At 39.1% G+C, this 15370-nt stretch overlaps 1 protein-coding gene across 1 annotated transcript in view; it reads right to left on the reverse strand.

Annotated features, from left to right (window-relative positions):
• Nucleotides 1-5843: 5843 nt before the first annotated feature.
• The window catches only part of RAD54B (RAD54 homolog B), a 68947-nt gene continuing 59420 nt past the window's right edge, over nucleotides 5844-15370 (reverse strand). The window contains exons 11-15 of the mRNA XM_075494944.1: nucleotides 14169-14344; nucleotides 11690-11951; nucleotides 10308-10374; nucleotides 9793-9993; nucleotides 5844-6674 (exon numbers count right to left, since the gene is read on the reverse strand). Of these exons, the coding sequence (XP_075351059.1) occupies nucleotides 6457-6674; nucleotides 9793-9993; nucleotides 10308-10374; nucleotides 11690-11951; nucleotides 14169-14344 (924 nt within the window). The 3' untranslated portion in view covers nucleotides 5844-6456. The remainder of the gene's footprint in view (nucleotides 6675-9792; nucleotides 9994-10307; nucleotides 10375-11689; nucleotides 11952-14168; nucleotides 14345-15370) is intronic.

Below are 15370 nucleotides of genomic sequence, written 5' to 3' on the forward strand. Positions count from 1 at the left end.
TTCCTTACCCCATACCACCTTGGGTCTAGTCTTACTGCTCTGACCTGGTTCTTCTTCCTCCTTGAGGCAGATGGGATGCGGCTAGGCTGATTTAGCACACAGAGGAGACAGTTCCTTGCTGTCAGCTGCTGCATTTGTGCCCTGCCCAGCAGAGAGCAACTGGAAGCAAGAATTACAGAGAGAATCCCTTGAAACAACTCAGGTCGGACTGCATTCAGTCACTCTGTGGAATGTGGTGTATTCAGGGCCTGATCACAGGTAAAAGCTATGGGGGAATGCAGCTTGCTCAAACTGGTAAAATCTAGCAGTTCTGAGTCTCGTACAAGCCTGGTGTGGAAGAAATCAGGAGACATTTTAGCTGCTCAAAAGGAAGAAGTCCTTACCGTACGTATTCCTACTGCCTTTTTCTTGCAAATATTTATAAACTGGTGCAGATTCTACGGGGAACAGTGAAAAACATGCTAATACAGAAGTCATGCCTTTTCCTCCCATCTCTTCCCACCTCTATTTTAAGTCCTAATTCAAAATATGAAGGCAAGAAGGCATTTCAGCAGAAGGGTTTCCAGTTCTGGAATAAGGACAAAACAAACTGTTTTCTCCTGCCCACAGTCTTAGGAACAGATCAGCCATTTTTGCTGAAGCTTTTGACCCAACACAAACATAAATCAGCCTGGCAGCAGAAAATTGATGGGGGGGGCGGAATTTAGTCCAAACAGGAAAATTGTAACAAACGAATGAGAAAAGTGCTGTATAGCACAAAGTGCTGGCCAGCTGTAGTGTTAGGAAGTACTGCGAAGGCCTTCTACATTTGTAGTACATACATCAAATATGTCATTAGCACGAGCAACCCACAAAGGTTCATCTACTTAACTCAATGATTTGGGCATCTAATCCAGATCCCAAGCCTGCAAGGTTTTGCATAAGCCTTGACTCCTGCACAGAGCTCTGTTGACTCGATGAGGCTGTGGAGACCCGTGTGTCCAAACCAGCTACAGGACAGGACAGGACGAACACCCCATCAAAGGCAACACCTCCCAGCTGGCAGGAGGAAATTTCAGGCTGCACTTCTCTGTTGAGCAAACTCCATGCCTCAGAAGGAACCTTGAAAAGTCAAGGGTCAGGAGGGAGCTCACTGTTACGTGACATAACTCACACTCTGGAAAACTAAAGCCTGGGCCAAGGCAGCCATAATGAAGAGAGGGAAAAGATCTTTGGCTAATGGACAGAAAATACCCCCAAAGCTAGCTTGCAGGGGCATAGGCTTTTGTCACAGTGGCTGACATTTTGCCTATTTGGAAGGAAATGAATTAGAAGAGAATGAAGAGCATATGTTGGCAAGTGGGTGTAAATCAAACTAAGCAAACAAAGGAGCACAGGGAGAACTCAGGCTGACATCAAGGCTGAAAGAGAAGAAGCTGGAAGCAGCAACAGCTGCAGAGGCTTTTAGACAGACATATTGCCTTCAATCAGCTTAGATTTCCACATGTTGATGAAAAGCCAGGTGAAAGGTAGCAGCAACCAATGCACCTAACTAGAGAAGTTTCTAGCAGAATACACACAAGCTGGTTGCAGTGTTCAGGATTACTTCTCTGGGTCCTGACTCGTGGTGCTTGTGCAAACACGTATTGCTCCTCAAGAGTGGAACGCTGCGTCATACATTATAAGTCCGATAAGTACCTATGTCTACAAAAGCAGTCTCGCTTTTGTACTAAGTAATAGCACCCAAGGCCTTGTTAAAAACAGATTTCAATTCAGCTTATTCTTCAGTTACTCTATAAAGCCAAAAGTGGTTTTCCTCATTGTTCTTTATAGCCTTCCCAGATCTTCTAGCCACAAACACATCATTTATTTAAGCCGCACATAAACAACCATGATTTACGTCAACTTTTCATTCAATGGAAAGGACATGAAAGAACTACTTTCCTTCTGTGTGTTACTTGCCTGCAAGGGCTGGAGTGTCTCTGCAAATTCCTGGTGGTAACCCCAAGTAGTTGTCAAAGCTTGTTCCATATTTGGCATTTTAAGAAATCCCCGTGAGTCTATTCCATTACAGAATCATTCAGTCACCATTTGGCACCTTTTTTGCACCAGACGACGAGTCAAAGAACTTCATGATCTCTGAAGAAGACAGACCCTTAACCGGACTTCATGTCAACCTCTTGTCAGAATGCAAGATATATCTACTGCAGTTGTCATACAAAGTTGTATGACACCCAAAGCTTGTTATACGGTTCCTTGTCTGACAATAAGTGAATAGAGTTGTAATTCAGATTGCTATTCTGCAAGTGAATAACGATAGAGGGTCACCATCTCAATCACAAAGAAACCCGAGCCAAGACGGATAAAGCTGAATCAACAAAAAGGGTCATATGAAACCAGTTAAAAAAAACCTTGCTGCAATATACAGAAATAAATAAAACACCACCCCTTCTGCTTTTTAAAATCAGGGTTGGTCTCAGTTGAGAACATGCAGTACGCTTGTCTCTTTGGCAGTATGCCCTACACCAGCAGTAACAGAATTTCTCCAAAATCCCCTCCTCCCAGCTAAGAGCTGGCAAGGAACACAGTATTGATTGCTGAATCTGAGGGCTGGCTGACAACCCTCCCTGCCCAGTGTGATTCAGAGCCCTGCAGTAGCCGTTCTAAGATTAGCAGACCGTTCCATAAGACCATGTGTCTTCATGATCTCTTCTCCTGACAGGGTGAGCACTCCTCTCTGAGCCTGCTGGTGCAAAGCAGCTCAAATCGGTGTCATTCAACAGAGTGCCCTACGACACGTCTCAGCCCGGACGGAGCACATCCTGACTTGATAACCCTCAACATTTCACACCTGCAATGGCAGCTGGACATTTAGCTGGTGCTGCACTCACTGCTTGCTGCCTCAGGCATACCTCTGTGCTCTGTACATTTTGCTGATTCTGTAGCACTAATAAATGTCAAATACTCACTGGCAATCTTTGCTTAGCATTTGTTGAAAAAATACGCTGCTTGCCATTGTGCTTACACCTGTGGTTTCTGCTGTTCTTGTTTTTCATGCTGCACTGAAGAAGCCACCATTTGAGACCTATTGCTAGGCAGACCTGCCTTATTCTTTGGGGTGGGTCCATAAGAACCACCACTTGGTGGATGAACACTTTCATCCTTCAAAAACCAGAACAGACAGCCAAGTACACCAATCAACACTTTACATTTCCAGAATTGCACTAGACAATTCCAGCATTGCCACCATGGCTTAACAGCCCTTGCCTCCCCCTTTCTGCAGAGCAAGCCTTGGGTCTAGGAGACTAGGACTGATTGGTGGGACCATGCAACATAAACTACATAGTGTTTTACAGCTGGCATCACCGGCAGTGAACCCAGAAGCCACATCTGAGACCATCTGCTAGGACCTGATACTTGCCTTTCAGCACCAGCCACCTTCCCCATCCTCTAGGATTTCATGATTGTTAAGAGAAGGGGCAACGTGGCCTTGTAGAGACTTGAAATCCTCAATATACCTTATCAGTCAACAGTCAGATTAGGGTAAATTCACAACAGGGACTTTTCCTAGTAGACATTTCTCACCTATGGGTGAAGAAAGTCACATGTCCACGTGCTGCACTCTGTATGAAAACACAGATTATTATACTATGATTATGTGAGCGGGATGGGCTAGTCTCATTTTGCAGGCTGTTGTAGACTACTGTGGGAGAATCACAGATGTCATAATAAATCAGAGTCTATTCATGCTTCCTATATTTTCCACAACCTATTCTTCCAGTGGGAAATGTAACTTTCCAAGATACATCAAATTTCAGAATCAGATTTTCAATCTGCATCATGTGTAATGTCGTGTGAAACCTGTTATTTGGGTAGTATTGTCTTACCCAAACGACCAAGAAGCACATGCATACGTCCATCATGCCCAGAAGTCGTGAAGGGTTAACAAGGGGTGTACATTTGGCTGGCCGGGTGGATCCTGGAGGAGCCTTCCCCTGAGGATCACCATGCAGTTGCCACTGCCAGAGACTGGGGCAGCTTGGCGTAGCGGGGCACAGACAGGGAATCATACTGAAGCTGTAACTGGCATTGCGTCTGTTTGTATAGGCCGCTTTGGGCTTCTTGAAGCAACATTACTTAGCGTGATAGCCCATCTGCCAGAAATCCCTCCCAGAACAATGATCTGAGTCTGGATCACCTTCACACATACAGCAGTATGTGTCTGGGGGCTCATCTCCTCTGGCCTCTCGAGAGCTCCACGGTGGTCCAGCACCAGCTTTTATTTTATTTATTTAAAAACTGCCAAAATAAAACTACCCTGGAGGCCAAACAATAAAAGGGCTTCTCTGCCAGACCTGTGTTCTGCAAGCGCGCAGCTACAGCTGTATTGTGCAGAGTGGTGCATGATCTGACAGCAGGTAGGATTGTCTGAGGGCAGGACTCAACAGGCGAGGCGAGAAGGCCTGCTGAGATACCCCTGAGGGACTGCCTTGGGCAGAGAAGGTGAAACACGGCATGGTGTGGGTCCTGGAGGAAACTTCCTTCTCTTAAATGCCCAGGTTTCCTCAATGGCAATGCCAGTTGGTTTGCTCCAAACCAGAGTGGGTTCGTGTGTGTTCAGTGGAGACGACCAGGGTCCCACAAACAAAACAGAGATGGAACCAAACTGGCATCTACTTGTTCATGCAGATGCAAGAAACCACATATGAGATCAGCATCAGCAGAGAGCAGAGAATGCCGGCGTGCTTCCTGCAGGCAGGGCCAGGAGCACAACTCTCAGAAACTTATGGCAGCACAGATCTAAGTATGATCAGTCTCAGATAATTATTAATTACAATAATCATTATTCTACAGATCAGCTAGAATCTCTTTCTTGAGTTACAAAGCTGCAGGCAAACCTTGCCCTTGCTAATTAAAATAAGCCGTGGGAGCTGTAAGATATCAGACAGCCTTTGCCTAACAGCAAATGGGCACCACAGCAGCACAGCACCCGGATAAGCGTGACCACCACGCTCCACCATATACAGGGTGAAGAACAGGCTCTTTAAACGTTAAAGAGTTAAACTCTACCTATTAGCATAATTCTAATTGTTACCAAGATCACAATTTGCCTAAAACGTTAAAGAGTTAAACTCTACCTATTAGCATAATTCTAATTGTTACCAAGATCACAATTTGCATGCCAAAAAGATGTTTGTAATTGATTACTACTTTCTCAATCATTCTCTCACTTTGGTTTGCATTTTTTTCTGGTGTCATTCAGCACTTAGAGTCAAAGGAAACTCAAAAAACCCTCTGAAATAAATGTGGATGGTGGAGAAAGGTCAGTGCACATGGCTTTCAGTTCCCAAACTGCATCAAAATGCAAGGAAAATGTTTGATGATGGGTTAGGATGGACTGTGAACTCAGTGACAGCCTAGGGAAAGGGAAAGCACCAACTGTTATAACACGGAGAAAAAACCCCATTTTTAACTGTTTTCTGCAAGTTGGCTGGGCTTTTAGCCACCACTATCACAACATGTACCAAATATCCAGAGGTTGTACATCATGTGGCACAATGCAGGATTATCACACTGGAGCCCTATTCTTGCTCAAGGTCTTTCAAATTCTGTAAGTTTGCATATTTCTGAAAATTGTTCAATCTTCTGTTTTCCTGGGCCTTTCAAAGTACTTCACTTAAAAGCTGTAAACTGACCTCAAACTTTTGCATTCTCAGAGAAGAAGGAAAATATAGTCATGATAACAATATGGAGTGAAAATGTGTGCAGTACTCCAGTGTTTGGCAAAAAGTGTCCTTAAATGTAGTTAGCTAGAAATCAGACAAGCCTGTACTCTGTATGTCTGAGAAATTAAGTTTGTTTATTTTCTCAAGTAAAAGCAATAGGTGAATTTCAGAATATTTTGACACAGTATCAAGCTGTGGTCTCAGAATTTCGGACCTCAGTGACTATTGCTCTAAGTTTCATTAAATTGTAAATTGAAGGGAACAAACACCTACTTGTTACAAAGCTGCAGTTATACAGATACATAACTTTTCACTGTCAAAACAAAAATCCAACTAGACTCTTGTTAACAGCATATACATGTATATAGAATTGCCTAATCTTATAAAATTTGGCTGAAGAGTTGCCAGCTTTACAAGCAATAAATCATTATGATCAAATGAAAACTATAAAACAAAGTAGACGTACACAGGAATGTGCATAAAAACAATCTCACTAATTATGACATCAAAGGAAGAGAAGACTGGAAAGGAAAGTTAGTTTTAAAAATCTGTATTATAATTACAGTAAGTATGATTAACCTAGTAATAACTGTAACTTTGTATAAACACCAGGAATCACATTTACCCAGAAACCTCGTCAGAAATACACAAAACAGAACTTGGCAAAAAGAACAAAAGGTAACTTCACATCAGTTGTTTGCTATACCTATGAGGAGGAGAATGCAAGTGGTAGCAAAAGACACAAGTTTTGTTAGGTGGGGGAAGCTGGACTGGTTACATTCTGGAAAATGAAAGAAACATTCTCTTTTATCCTTTCAAGGAAAGGATCAGCTAGAGTCTGATGTTGACCAGAGAAATGTTTCCATTGCATCAACTGTGACATGGAGAGTGGTTTCTTTGAATTAGGCTTCCCCTGGTTTTGTCCAAGCTGGCAACTTCTAGACAGAGAAGGCTTTTCTGAAGAAGGATCTGAAAAAAATGATGCAGTAGACTAATGAGAGAAAACTAAGACAGAAAATTTCAGTCTGAATCAATAATTTCAGTCGGTTGGTGATAACAAACAAGAGAAAATAGAACAGCATATATAATCCTTCTATGTCAATGAAAACCAAACATATGTATTCACAGTAAGAGGGGAAAGGCTGTTTCTTGCTCATCAATTGAATTTATCAAAATCACTATATGCTAGCATAAAGACAAATCCTTTTACAAATGGATGGGAAAGGAAATATCTTATCTGACAATTTCCTTTCTTCTGTCTTCCTAATTCTGTGCCATTTGGGTTGCTCCCATTCTTTAAGTAAATCTGAATCTAGAAGTATGTTGCAGCAAAATTCATGCTAGCTTCTATTTCCTCCCAGAGGTGTCATTCCAACCAGCTAAGAATAGTTTGAACAGCTATTTCATTGACTCAGCACACTAGAGCTGGATCTCTACTGCACTCTGTAAACCCAGATTATGGCAGGTTGTTCAATATACACAATATTGTATACTGTATATCACAGCAAGGAAAAGACTATTCCCTGTGAAGCACAAAGAGAGGAATTCACTTTGGACAAAGGATTCTAAAGTCCCAAACAGTACCAGGTCATTGCAGGGTATGTCACACATTTCTGGCTTCATGATCCATCTGATGCACGTGACAAATGAAGAAATCAGTTTGCTGATTTTAACCAATAACTGCTGTTATTGGTTTAAAACCTGTTGTCAATTATTTTCATAGCAGTGTTACGTGCTCCTTAGGAAAGACCAATGATATGAGCAGCATGATGTCTCGGAATATTCCCAAGTTTTTTAAACTTTTGGACAGCCCATAAAGACTCATATATGCAAGACTTTCCTTTTGACTGACACGTGACTGCACATTTGCGCTAGGCTTGAAACAGACTTTACTGGCCAGAAGGAAATTTAGAAGAGATGCACTTCTCAAGTCCTTACAGATTCTGCATTCCTAACTCCATAAATTAAACTACAATCAGGTAAAACAATAGGCTTACAGCTTTGTAGCTGATCTGAAAGCCAGTAGAATAGCAAGCAACCCATCTGCACGATCCATACACAGTTAATTGCTTCAAGACTCCTGTGGTTTCCTAAAGATGGCCCCAGTGTGAATGGACAACAGGAGCTTGGTCAAGAATATCCAGTCTCATTGGTATATCTGATGAACATCATTACGAAAAGCTCATACATGGTGAAGCCTGTATTATATTGTTTGGCTCCTCTTTAGTTCATCTTTTGAATCATACTTGCTAGAAATAGAGGAGACAAATCAGTGAAAGTTCTTGGCCTTTTCTGTGTGCCAGCATCTATCCCCAGTAACCTGGAATGTGGTTCCCCAATGAAGTAATTTGACAGCTTTTTGTTCTTAGGAAAAGCAAAGAGACCAAGTAGTGGTAGCTGCATTCTGGGGTGATCAAACTGAAGACCATGGCTCACAACAATTTGACTAAGGAACTGATGAGCCAATTTGTCCTCTGCTCTTTAGGAAATCAAACCTTCCCCTCACTCTGTCATTTCCACCACTTAAGTCTAAGAATGACCTTCAGGTTTTTGCTTGATTTACTGCCAAAAAGGTTCTGTTCACTGGGATATAATTACGCTTGAGGAAGTCCTGGTTACATTCACTGCCCTGACATCCAAGAGACCAATGCTGTGGTTGAATGGATGGAACCAATATATGTTCAAAGCATAAGATAAGCAGTCAAGAGTGTTAAGAGAATTGCAAAATGCTAAATAAAATTATATGCACCAGTGTTCATCACAGTAATATTATAAAATTTCTCTGGATTTCTGTAGTCCAGGAGCTCTACCTGCCTCACTGCACACCAGTGAGAAAATCTGGCTAACGTTTAACACTAAAGGTGCCTTTTCCACACAGATCCTGTAATAGTACCTAAGTGGAGGCTCGTATATTTTAGAACATCACTTACTCATGCAAAACAGAAGGTCTAATTTTTCAATCATTAAAGAAAGGTTCAAAGACAATGAAATCAATATGTGGAGCAAAAATAAAGGAGAAAGTCAAATTCTTATGGCTATAGAAGCACTGTGCTTTCACTAACCAAGTCCTCCCCATTTTGGGTAGAATGAGATGAGAAAGGAACACAACTCTAGCCTACTACCTGGAGACATGCAAAACATCAAGCAAAATAGTCTCATTGGGTCTGTATTACTTAATTTCTTGCTCATGTCTGTTGAGAACACGCACTCTTGTAGCCATTTCTTTGGCTCTTTTTATTGTGGTATCTGTATGCATTTATAAGATATTAGTATCGGTAACTCATTATCACATCAGTGAATACTGTATATGGATATTTCATGCCCAAAGGAAAGAAACCTACCAGGGCAATGGACACTTTTTCCTTTAAGAAACTAGATGAGCTATGAAAATTAAAATGGATGGGATAATTTTTTATTATTTTTTTTGTAATCCTGCTCCTAACTTAAACCTATATATCTGTATGCAGCAAGGTATTAAAACAATTTTGATATGCCAAAAGAACAAGACAGACACGTTCCTGCAGAAAGGGTAGATGCAAATATTTGCAACCTGGGTTTACAACTGCTAGGGCATCTTCCAGCATTTCTCAAAAATCTATTTTAATCATCTTGCATCAGCTATAACTAATAACTATGAAATGAAAGGTTATATTCAGAGATTTGCCATATCATTATTGAGATCTTCATCTGGCACTGGCTAGTATACCTGTCCTCAGAAAAACAGCTTTTGAACTAACCCTTGTCAGCTACTCATTACTGTCCTTGAATATGTAGAAACAAAACACCATATAATGTAGTTTGGTTGTAACAAATCACTAGTTGAGCTGGCCATAGCTAATTCAAGGAATTAAGTGGCATGATACACAAATTGGTTGTTACTGCAAGGAATGACTCTTTCCTCCTCTTCATCTTGTGAAGAGCTCCAATGGATTAGAAAAATCAGCCAATATCTGGAAGATCCCATAATGAACCTCATTACTTCAATCCTATTTTACCGAGCATCAGAGTTTTCTCCAGTGACAGACCATATATTCAGAATGGATGTACTTCCTCAGCCATGGCCAGAGATAATAAAAAAGAAACTCACTTTGATGGTCTTTCTTTCCCATACAGTCGCACTCAAGCAAGTCATGGGTAACACAGCTGGAATCTTCATGAAGTGTAAAGAGATTTCTAAGCTCCTCAATGGAAAAATGGATATGTTCAGATGTCTTGGAAAGGTCTACAACTGCCCCAGAAAGGTCTTGTTTGCTGATCTGTCTTTGATAAATCTTTTCTTCTATTGAGCCTGTATTGAAAAAAAAAAAAAAAGACATTGGGATAATTTTTGACCAGTACTTGTCAAGAAGAAAAGTCAAATCCATTTCTTGATAAAAATATTCATAGGAAATGCTAAACCACTATTTTCAGTTATTCAAGCAAAAGCAAAGCAAAGCAAAGGCAAATGAATCAATGTGATGTCTCTATTTTAACTGAATTCAGAACAAATAATACGTATTTTTAAAGAACGAATTATTTCCAAAAATGCTCCCTGCCTTTCTCTTATGGATAAAATTTCAACAGCTGTCTCACTCTAGGGTATGCTTGAGCACCATCTCTGACCTGTGGTTAGCAGTCTGTAGATACATACAGTGTGTCTCTGACCATCTCTCCACACTCTAGCCATTGCCTGAAGAAAGCAAAAAGATGAAGAGCATTAACAGCCTACTATACAATGGTATTTCAACTAAAACTTGTAGCTTCCACTGATCAAAGTACCAGTTCTGCTAGCTCGTTCAAAAAGATGTTGTCTAAAGAAAGCATTCCTCAATAATGTCTTTGACTGTTGTTATAAAAATCTTCCGGTATTAACTGTAAATAATGTTGAAAATATAATTTACTTTCTGCCATTTATGCTCCCCTTTCTTTCTAATACTATAGTAGGAAAGTAGGGGTTTCACCTCTTTCCTGCCAGAAATCCCCTCTTCATATGTGTTTTCCAAGCATTAGCAACTGTTTAATATTTCAGGAATACTCATCATTCTCCTCCATCTACAAACCTGTGTATGGCAAAAATGCCAGAATACATCTTTAAAAATGACTTTTCCATTTCTTTTAAAATTGTAAAATTAGTGTTTCACACCCCCTTTAATTCTTAAACAAACAACATGTAACTGAGTACTGCTATATGATTTTTTCAAAAATGTGAGGTTTACACCTACATACTGGGTACAAGTACCCACAACATGGCTTGCGGTCTTTGGCAACCTGTAGCAATTTTGACTGATTTAGCAGACTGTGTTTCAGGCAACAAAACAAGTGACCACATGAGGGTACTAATTCACACTTGGAACAGGAGTAGGGCCAAGGATCAGAGCTTATTTCAGGTACTAAGCACACAGCATTACTCTACAGTAAAAAGTTTCTTACTGTGTTTATAAAAAGATTTTTTTAAAAGTGTTATTGTTAAGGGCTATTTTAACTGAACACTCTTACGCCAACTAAATAATTCCTTGAGTCCAACAGTGCCGTTACAAGAATAGCATAGCACTGGCTTTGTTTTCTTTCTTTCGGCATCATTGCCACATGATCTTCTAATTCTCTTAATTCTGATCAGAACGTCTCCCTTTTTCTCAGGTATTGCAAATCAACAACATTTGCTATGCAGTCTAATCATCTTTTTCTTTTCAGAAACACAGCAACTTTCCAGTTAAAAAGAGGTCAGGAGACAAAGGGGATACACGACTCGGTCCTCCAAAGAAACCAGAATTTAATCTTTTCATTTTTTACTGCAAGGGGGCTTGTAATGATCCTAACATATATTATATGACAGAGAAATATTTCTTCTTTTCTTCTCAGAAAGAGTTTTCCTCCAGTATTGTACTTGTCCAGATGCAATGTGATAATTGGGTAGCAATAAGACACATAAAGCCAGGCATTTAAAAATCAATCAAGAAATCATTTGATGCCCATCCCAGCCCCCATGTACACAGTTGTTATCAGACCTGAATATCCGTAGCTGGATTCCAGTCGATATCATACAGGATCAAATGAGATGCTCCAACCAGATTCAGTCCTACTCCACCAGCCTTTGAACTCAGCAAAAAGATAAAAGCTGGACTGAATTTACTATTAAAAGTATCAACAATCTGTTGCCTCTGGGAGACAGGAGTATGTCCGTCAAGTCTAGTATAAGAGTATCCATAACGTTTGCATGTCTCTTGTAATATGTTTAATGTCTGAGTGTAATTGGATACCAGTACAACTCTGTCAAACAGTAAAACAAAGTTATCTTATCATCTGAGACCTTGGTAAAGTTAAAATCCAATAACAAATTACTGAAGACATCTAAGAAAATAAAATCACAAATCAAGCAAAAATTACACATCAACCTGAGGCTACTCATATTTCCTGAGAAATAAACTATTTCCTATTAATTTGAAGCACATATTAGATTTGGATGCATTGTACCTACTGTCAAGCATTCAAATGTTAAATAATGAATGGTTTTCTTCGCAATAGAAGTTGGCTTAATGCACAGGTTGCAGGGATCCAGAACCAACACAGAGATGGATTTAAAAAAAAAAAAAAAAATCTCTATTTATACAAAATAGCTGTTGTTAAGGCAGCATTTGCAGAGGGTGTTGTAGCAGCTAATAAATAATATATATATGACTACTTACTGAAAAGGTACTGTGAACTTCTGTAGACAACCTCGGAAAATTCTAATACACAAAATCATGAAAGTAAAATAGGAAAGCAATGACTCTCTACTACATTTTATGATTGAAAAGAACTGCGATGAAGGACGGTGAAAGATAACACAAACAATATAGTCTGGATTTTTTTGGTTATTTTTTTTAAAGCAAAATCAGTCTCCTGATCCCTTACACTAATGACCCATACTATGTCAGTGGTTTTTTGCTGAAATTTTGACTAAATAAGTTTCAGAGTTCTGCAAATCTAGAATTTCTATCCTCCTAGATTTTGAGGATGAGTCTACTGAGAGGACAAAGAAAGTTCTTTTGAATTTAAGCCATAAATAAAATAATAAGCACAGTTAGGGCATTTTCTGCTAGATCTTGTTTGGAGGTCTACTATAATCTAACCTAAATGTACAAAATTCCATCAAAGGTGCTCCACTTTTAAACATTTTTTATTAAAAGCAAGTACTGAAGAACTAGACAAATAATTTTAGGGAAAATCTGGTAAATTAACATTTTTTAATTGTTTTAAATTCTTTTTATTATTACATTTGACTCTACAATTGAACTATATCCAAGACTTGTTTGTAAGGACTTTGCAAGATTGATTTTTTTGTCAATCAATCCCTAATTCACACCTTTGTTTTTACTCAAAAATAGAATATAAGCTTTATAAGAGGACTGGAATTGAGTCTGTATATAGCAAAAACTATTTAGTACTAATGTGAGCACAGAAACAAAAGAAAAAGAAACATGGCCAGCACTGCGTTAAAGCAACAAAACTTTTAAAGGTGTAAAATAATGCCTCAACACCAGCTGTAACACAGTAGCTCCTATAGCACTGATACAGGGAAAGGTGCTTTTTCCTGATACCCCTGTTTCTTTTGACTTACAAGAAATAAAACCAGTACATTTAGATATTTAGCTGTCACTGGTTTCAATGGATGTTAGGCATATAAATTCCAACAATAGGCTCAGCTTTCTGATTTGTAAAGAGAGAGCATCAGGAACAAATTCCATTACATCAGTGCCAAGAGACCTGCTGTTACTTCCCACTACTGATTACAGCATGTCCTATTTAAGCATCAATTTAAGTAAGAGTTAAAAGCCAAATACTTTTGGAATAGCTGGGCTTTAAGGCATGAATACATATAAAAGTTATCACAGGATACAAGGTCATGTGAGATTTCCATGAATCAGCAATTCCACAGTAACTGACCATGTGCATCCTATTACCCCATGATAAACAGAGGTTTTCCTACATGTCAGTGGCATTTACCACGGGGGAAATAGGCGCTTGCTGTGCAGTTTCACCTGTTGAGTCTGGTTGCCCTGAGCAGAAAGGGCAGCAAGCACTAAGCAGTTAAACGTTATTAAAGAGGAAAGAATTTATAATCTAGTAATCAAAAACATTTTAGTGCAATTTAAAATATTTAATACATGAATACATCTCCTCGAGATACAAAGCATTGGAAAGTCTTTGCAAATAAAGATAATATGTCATAGTACAGGGGCTGTAGCAAAACTCAGTTGCTGGAACTCAGTATGAAAAATACAAGGATTTTTATCTGGAAAAAATACGAACAGCATCTTTGAAAATTATGTCAGCTGCAAATCCTAGTTTAGTAATTTAACAAGGAAGAGCCTGAACTCCAATGCATAAATATTTGGTACCTCTGCAAACAGTTGCAATGCCTTTATTTTAAATATTACATCCCCATGCATTTGAAAAGCAAACCAATATCCCATTATCTCCCTTTTACCTTTCTTTCACACTTGCCTTTCAGAAGAGTTGAGCTCACGGATTGCTGCTAACAACTTCACCAGCACCTGCAATTTTCCTGAATCTGTTTCAGAGAAAGTATCCAAAGTATAATCTTGTGGGAAGACATCTATTAGACCTTCGTAGAGACTGGACTCATCATGTTCATCAGACATAGGATCATAGCTTTTTTCCTATTGAAAATAAAAGGATTCAAGCTCCATATCCCTTCTAATATGTTTTGGGTTTTTTTAAAGTTTGCTATATTTTTTCTTACAAAGACAAAAGGAGGTATCAAAAGCTTCCACAAAGTAGTGTATGACATGAGCACCACAACCTCCCAATATTGGATTGAAAACACAGTTTTAAAATACTGATAGCATTTATTTTGGTTTACAACCTCTAATCTAAGATGTTGTTTGCAGCTGAGTAGAAAGTTTAAATACTTAAAACTGAAAAATGTGTTTTACTTCTAATTCTCTACTTAAACAACCACACAGATGTACACCCACAGCAAAGCCGTATATAAAACTTGGGGGAACAAAACCAATATCCTGTTTATTCTTTCTAAATTCCATAATACCTCATTATGGAACTTCCCAGTCATTGACTTTTTTTAGGAAGATGCTGTCATTATGATTCAGTTATGCAACTGGAAATGAAGAAAAGCTAACAAGTAAAAACAATAAAATAGAAGAAATAACGGTAATATTTTGCTGTAATTTGAAAAATCAATGTTTCACAGGGAGGAAAAAAGCCAAACTACTCAAACACCAAAACCACAATGGTAATAAATGACTTGCACATATAGTCTTTTCCATCCCTATAGTTTCTAAAGGGTTACACATTCACGTATGAAAAATTTCTAATGCTTATACTATGAAGTAAAGGCAATGAACTTTACTTGGCAGCGTTGAAAGTTACAGGGAGGTCTGTGCTGTGGACATTCCCACAAGTCATGAAGAACGTCCTTTAAGAAAGATTCACATTTCCACTAACCTTACTTGGACTTTGACTAGTGGCCACAGAAGTTAGTATTACCAAGTTCTAACTATCATATTATTTACCTATAGGAATGAGAACATTTCTATAGAAATAACAAGGTGTACAGTGTGATAGGATCCCAGGAGAAGTGGAAATGGAGACATCTAGTACCACTGACATCTTGAGCCTGCAGCTCCCAGTGTCACTGAGCTTGAGAGAGTGAAATTATCATGTGG

This window comes from Mycteria americana, chromosome 2, assembly GCF_035582795.1.
Source record: "Mycteria americana isolate JAX WOST 10 ecotype Jacksonville Zoo and Gardens chromosome 2, USCA_MyAme_1.0, whole genome shotgun sequence".
Taxonomy (NCBI): domain Eukaryota; kingdom Metazoa; phylum Chordata; class Aves; order Ciconiiformes; family Ciconiidae; genus Mycteria; species Mycteria americana.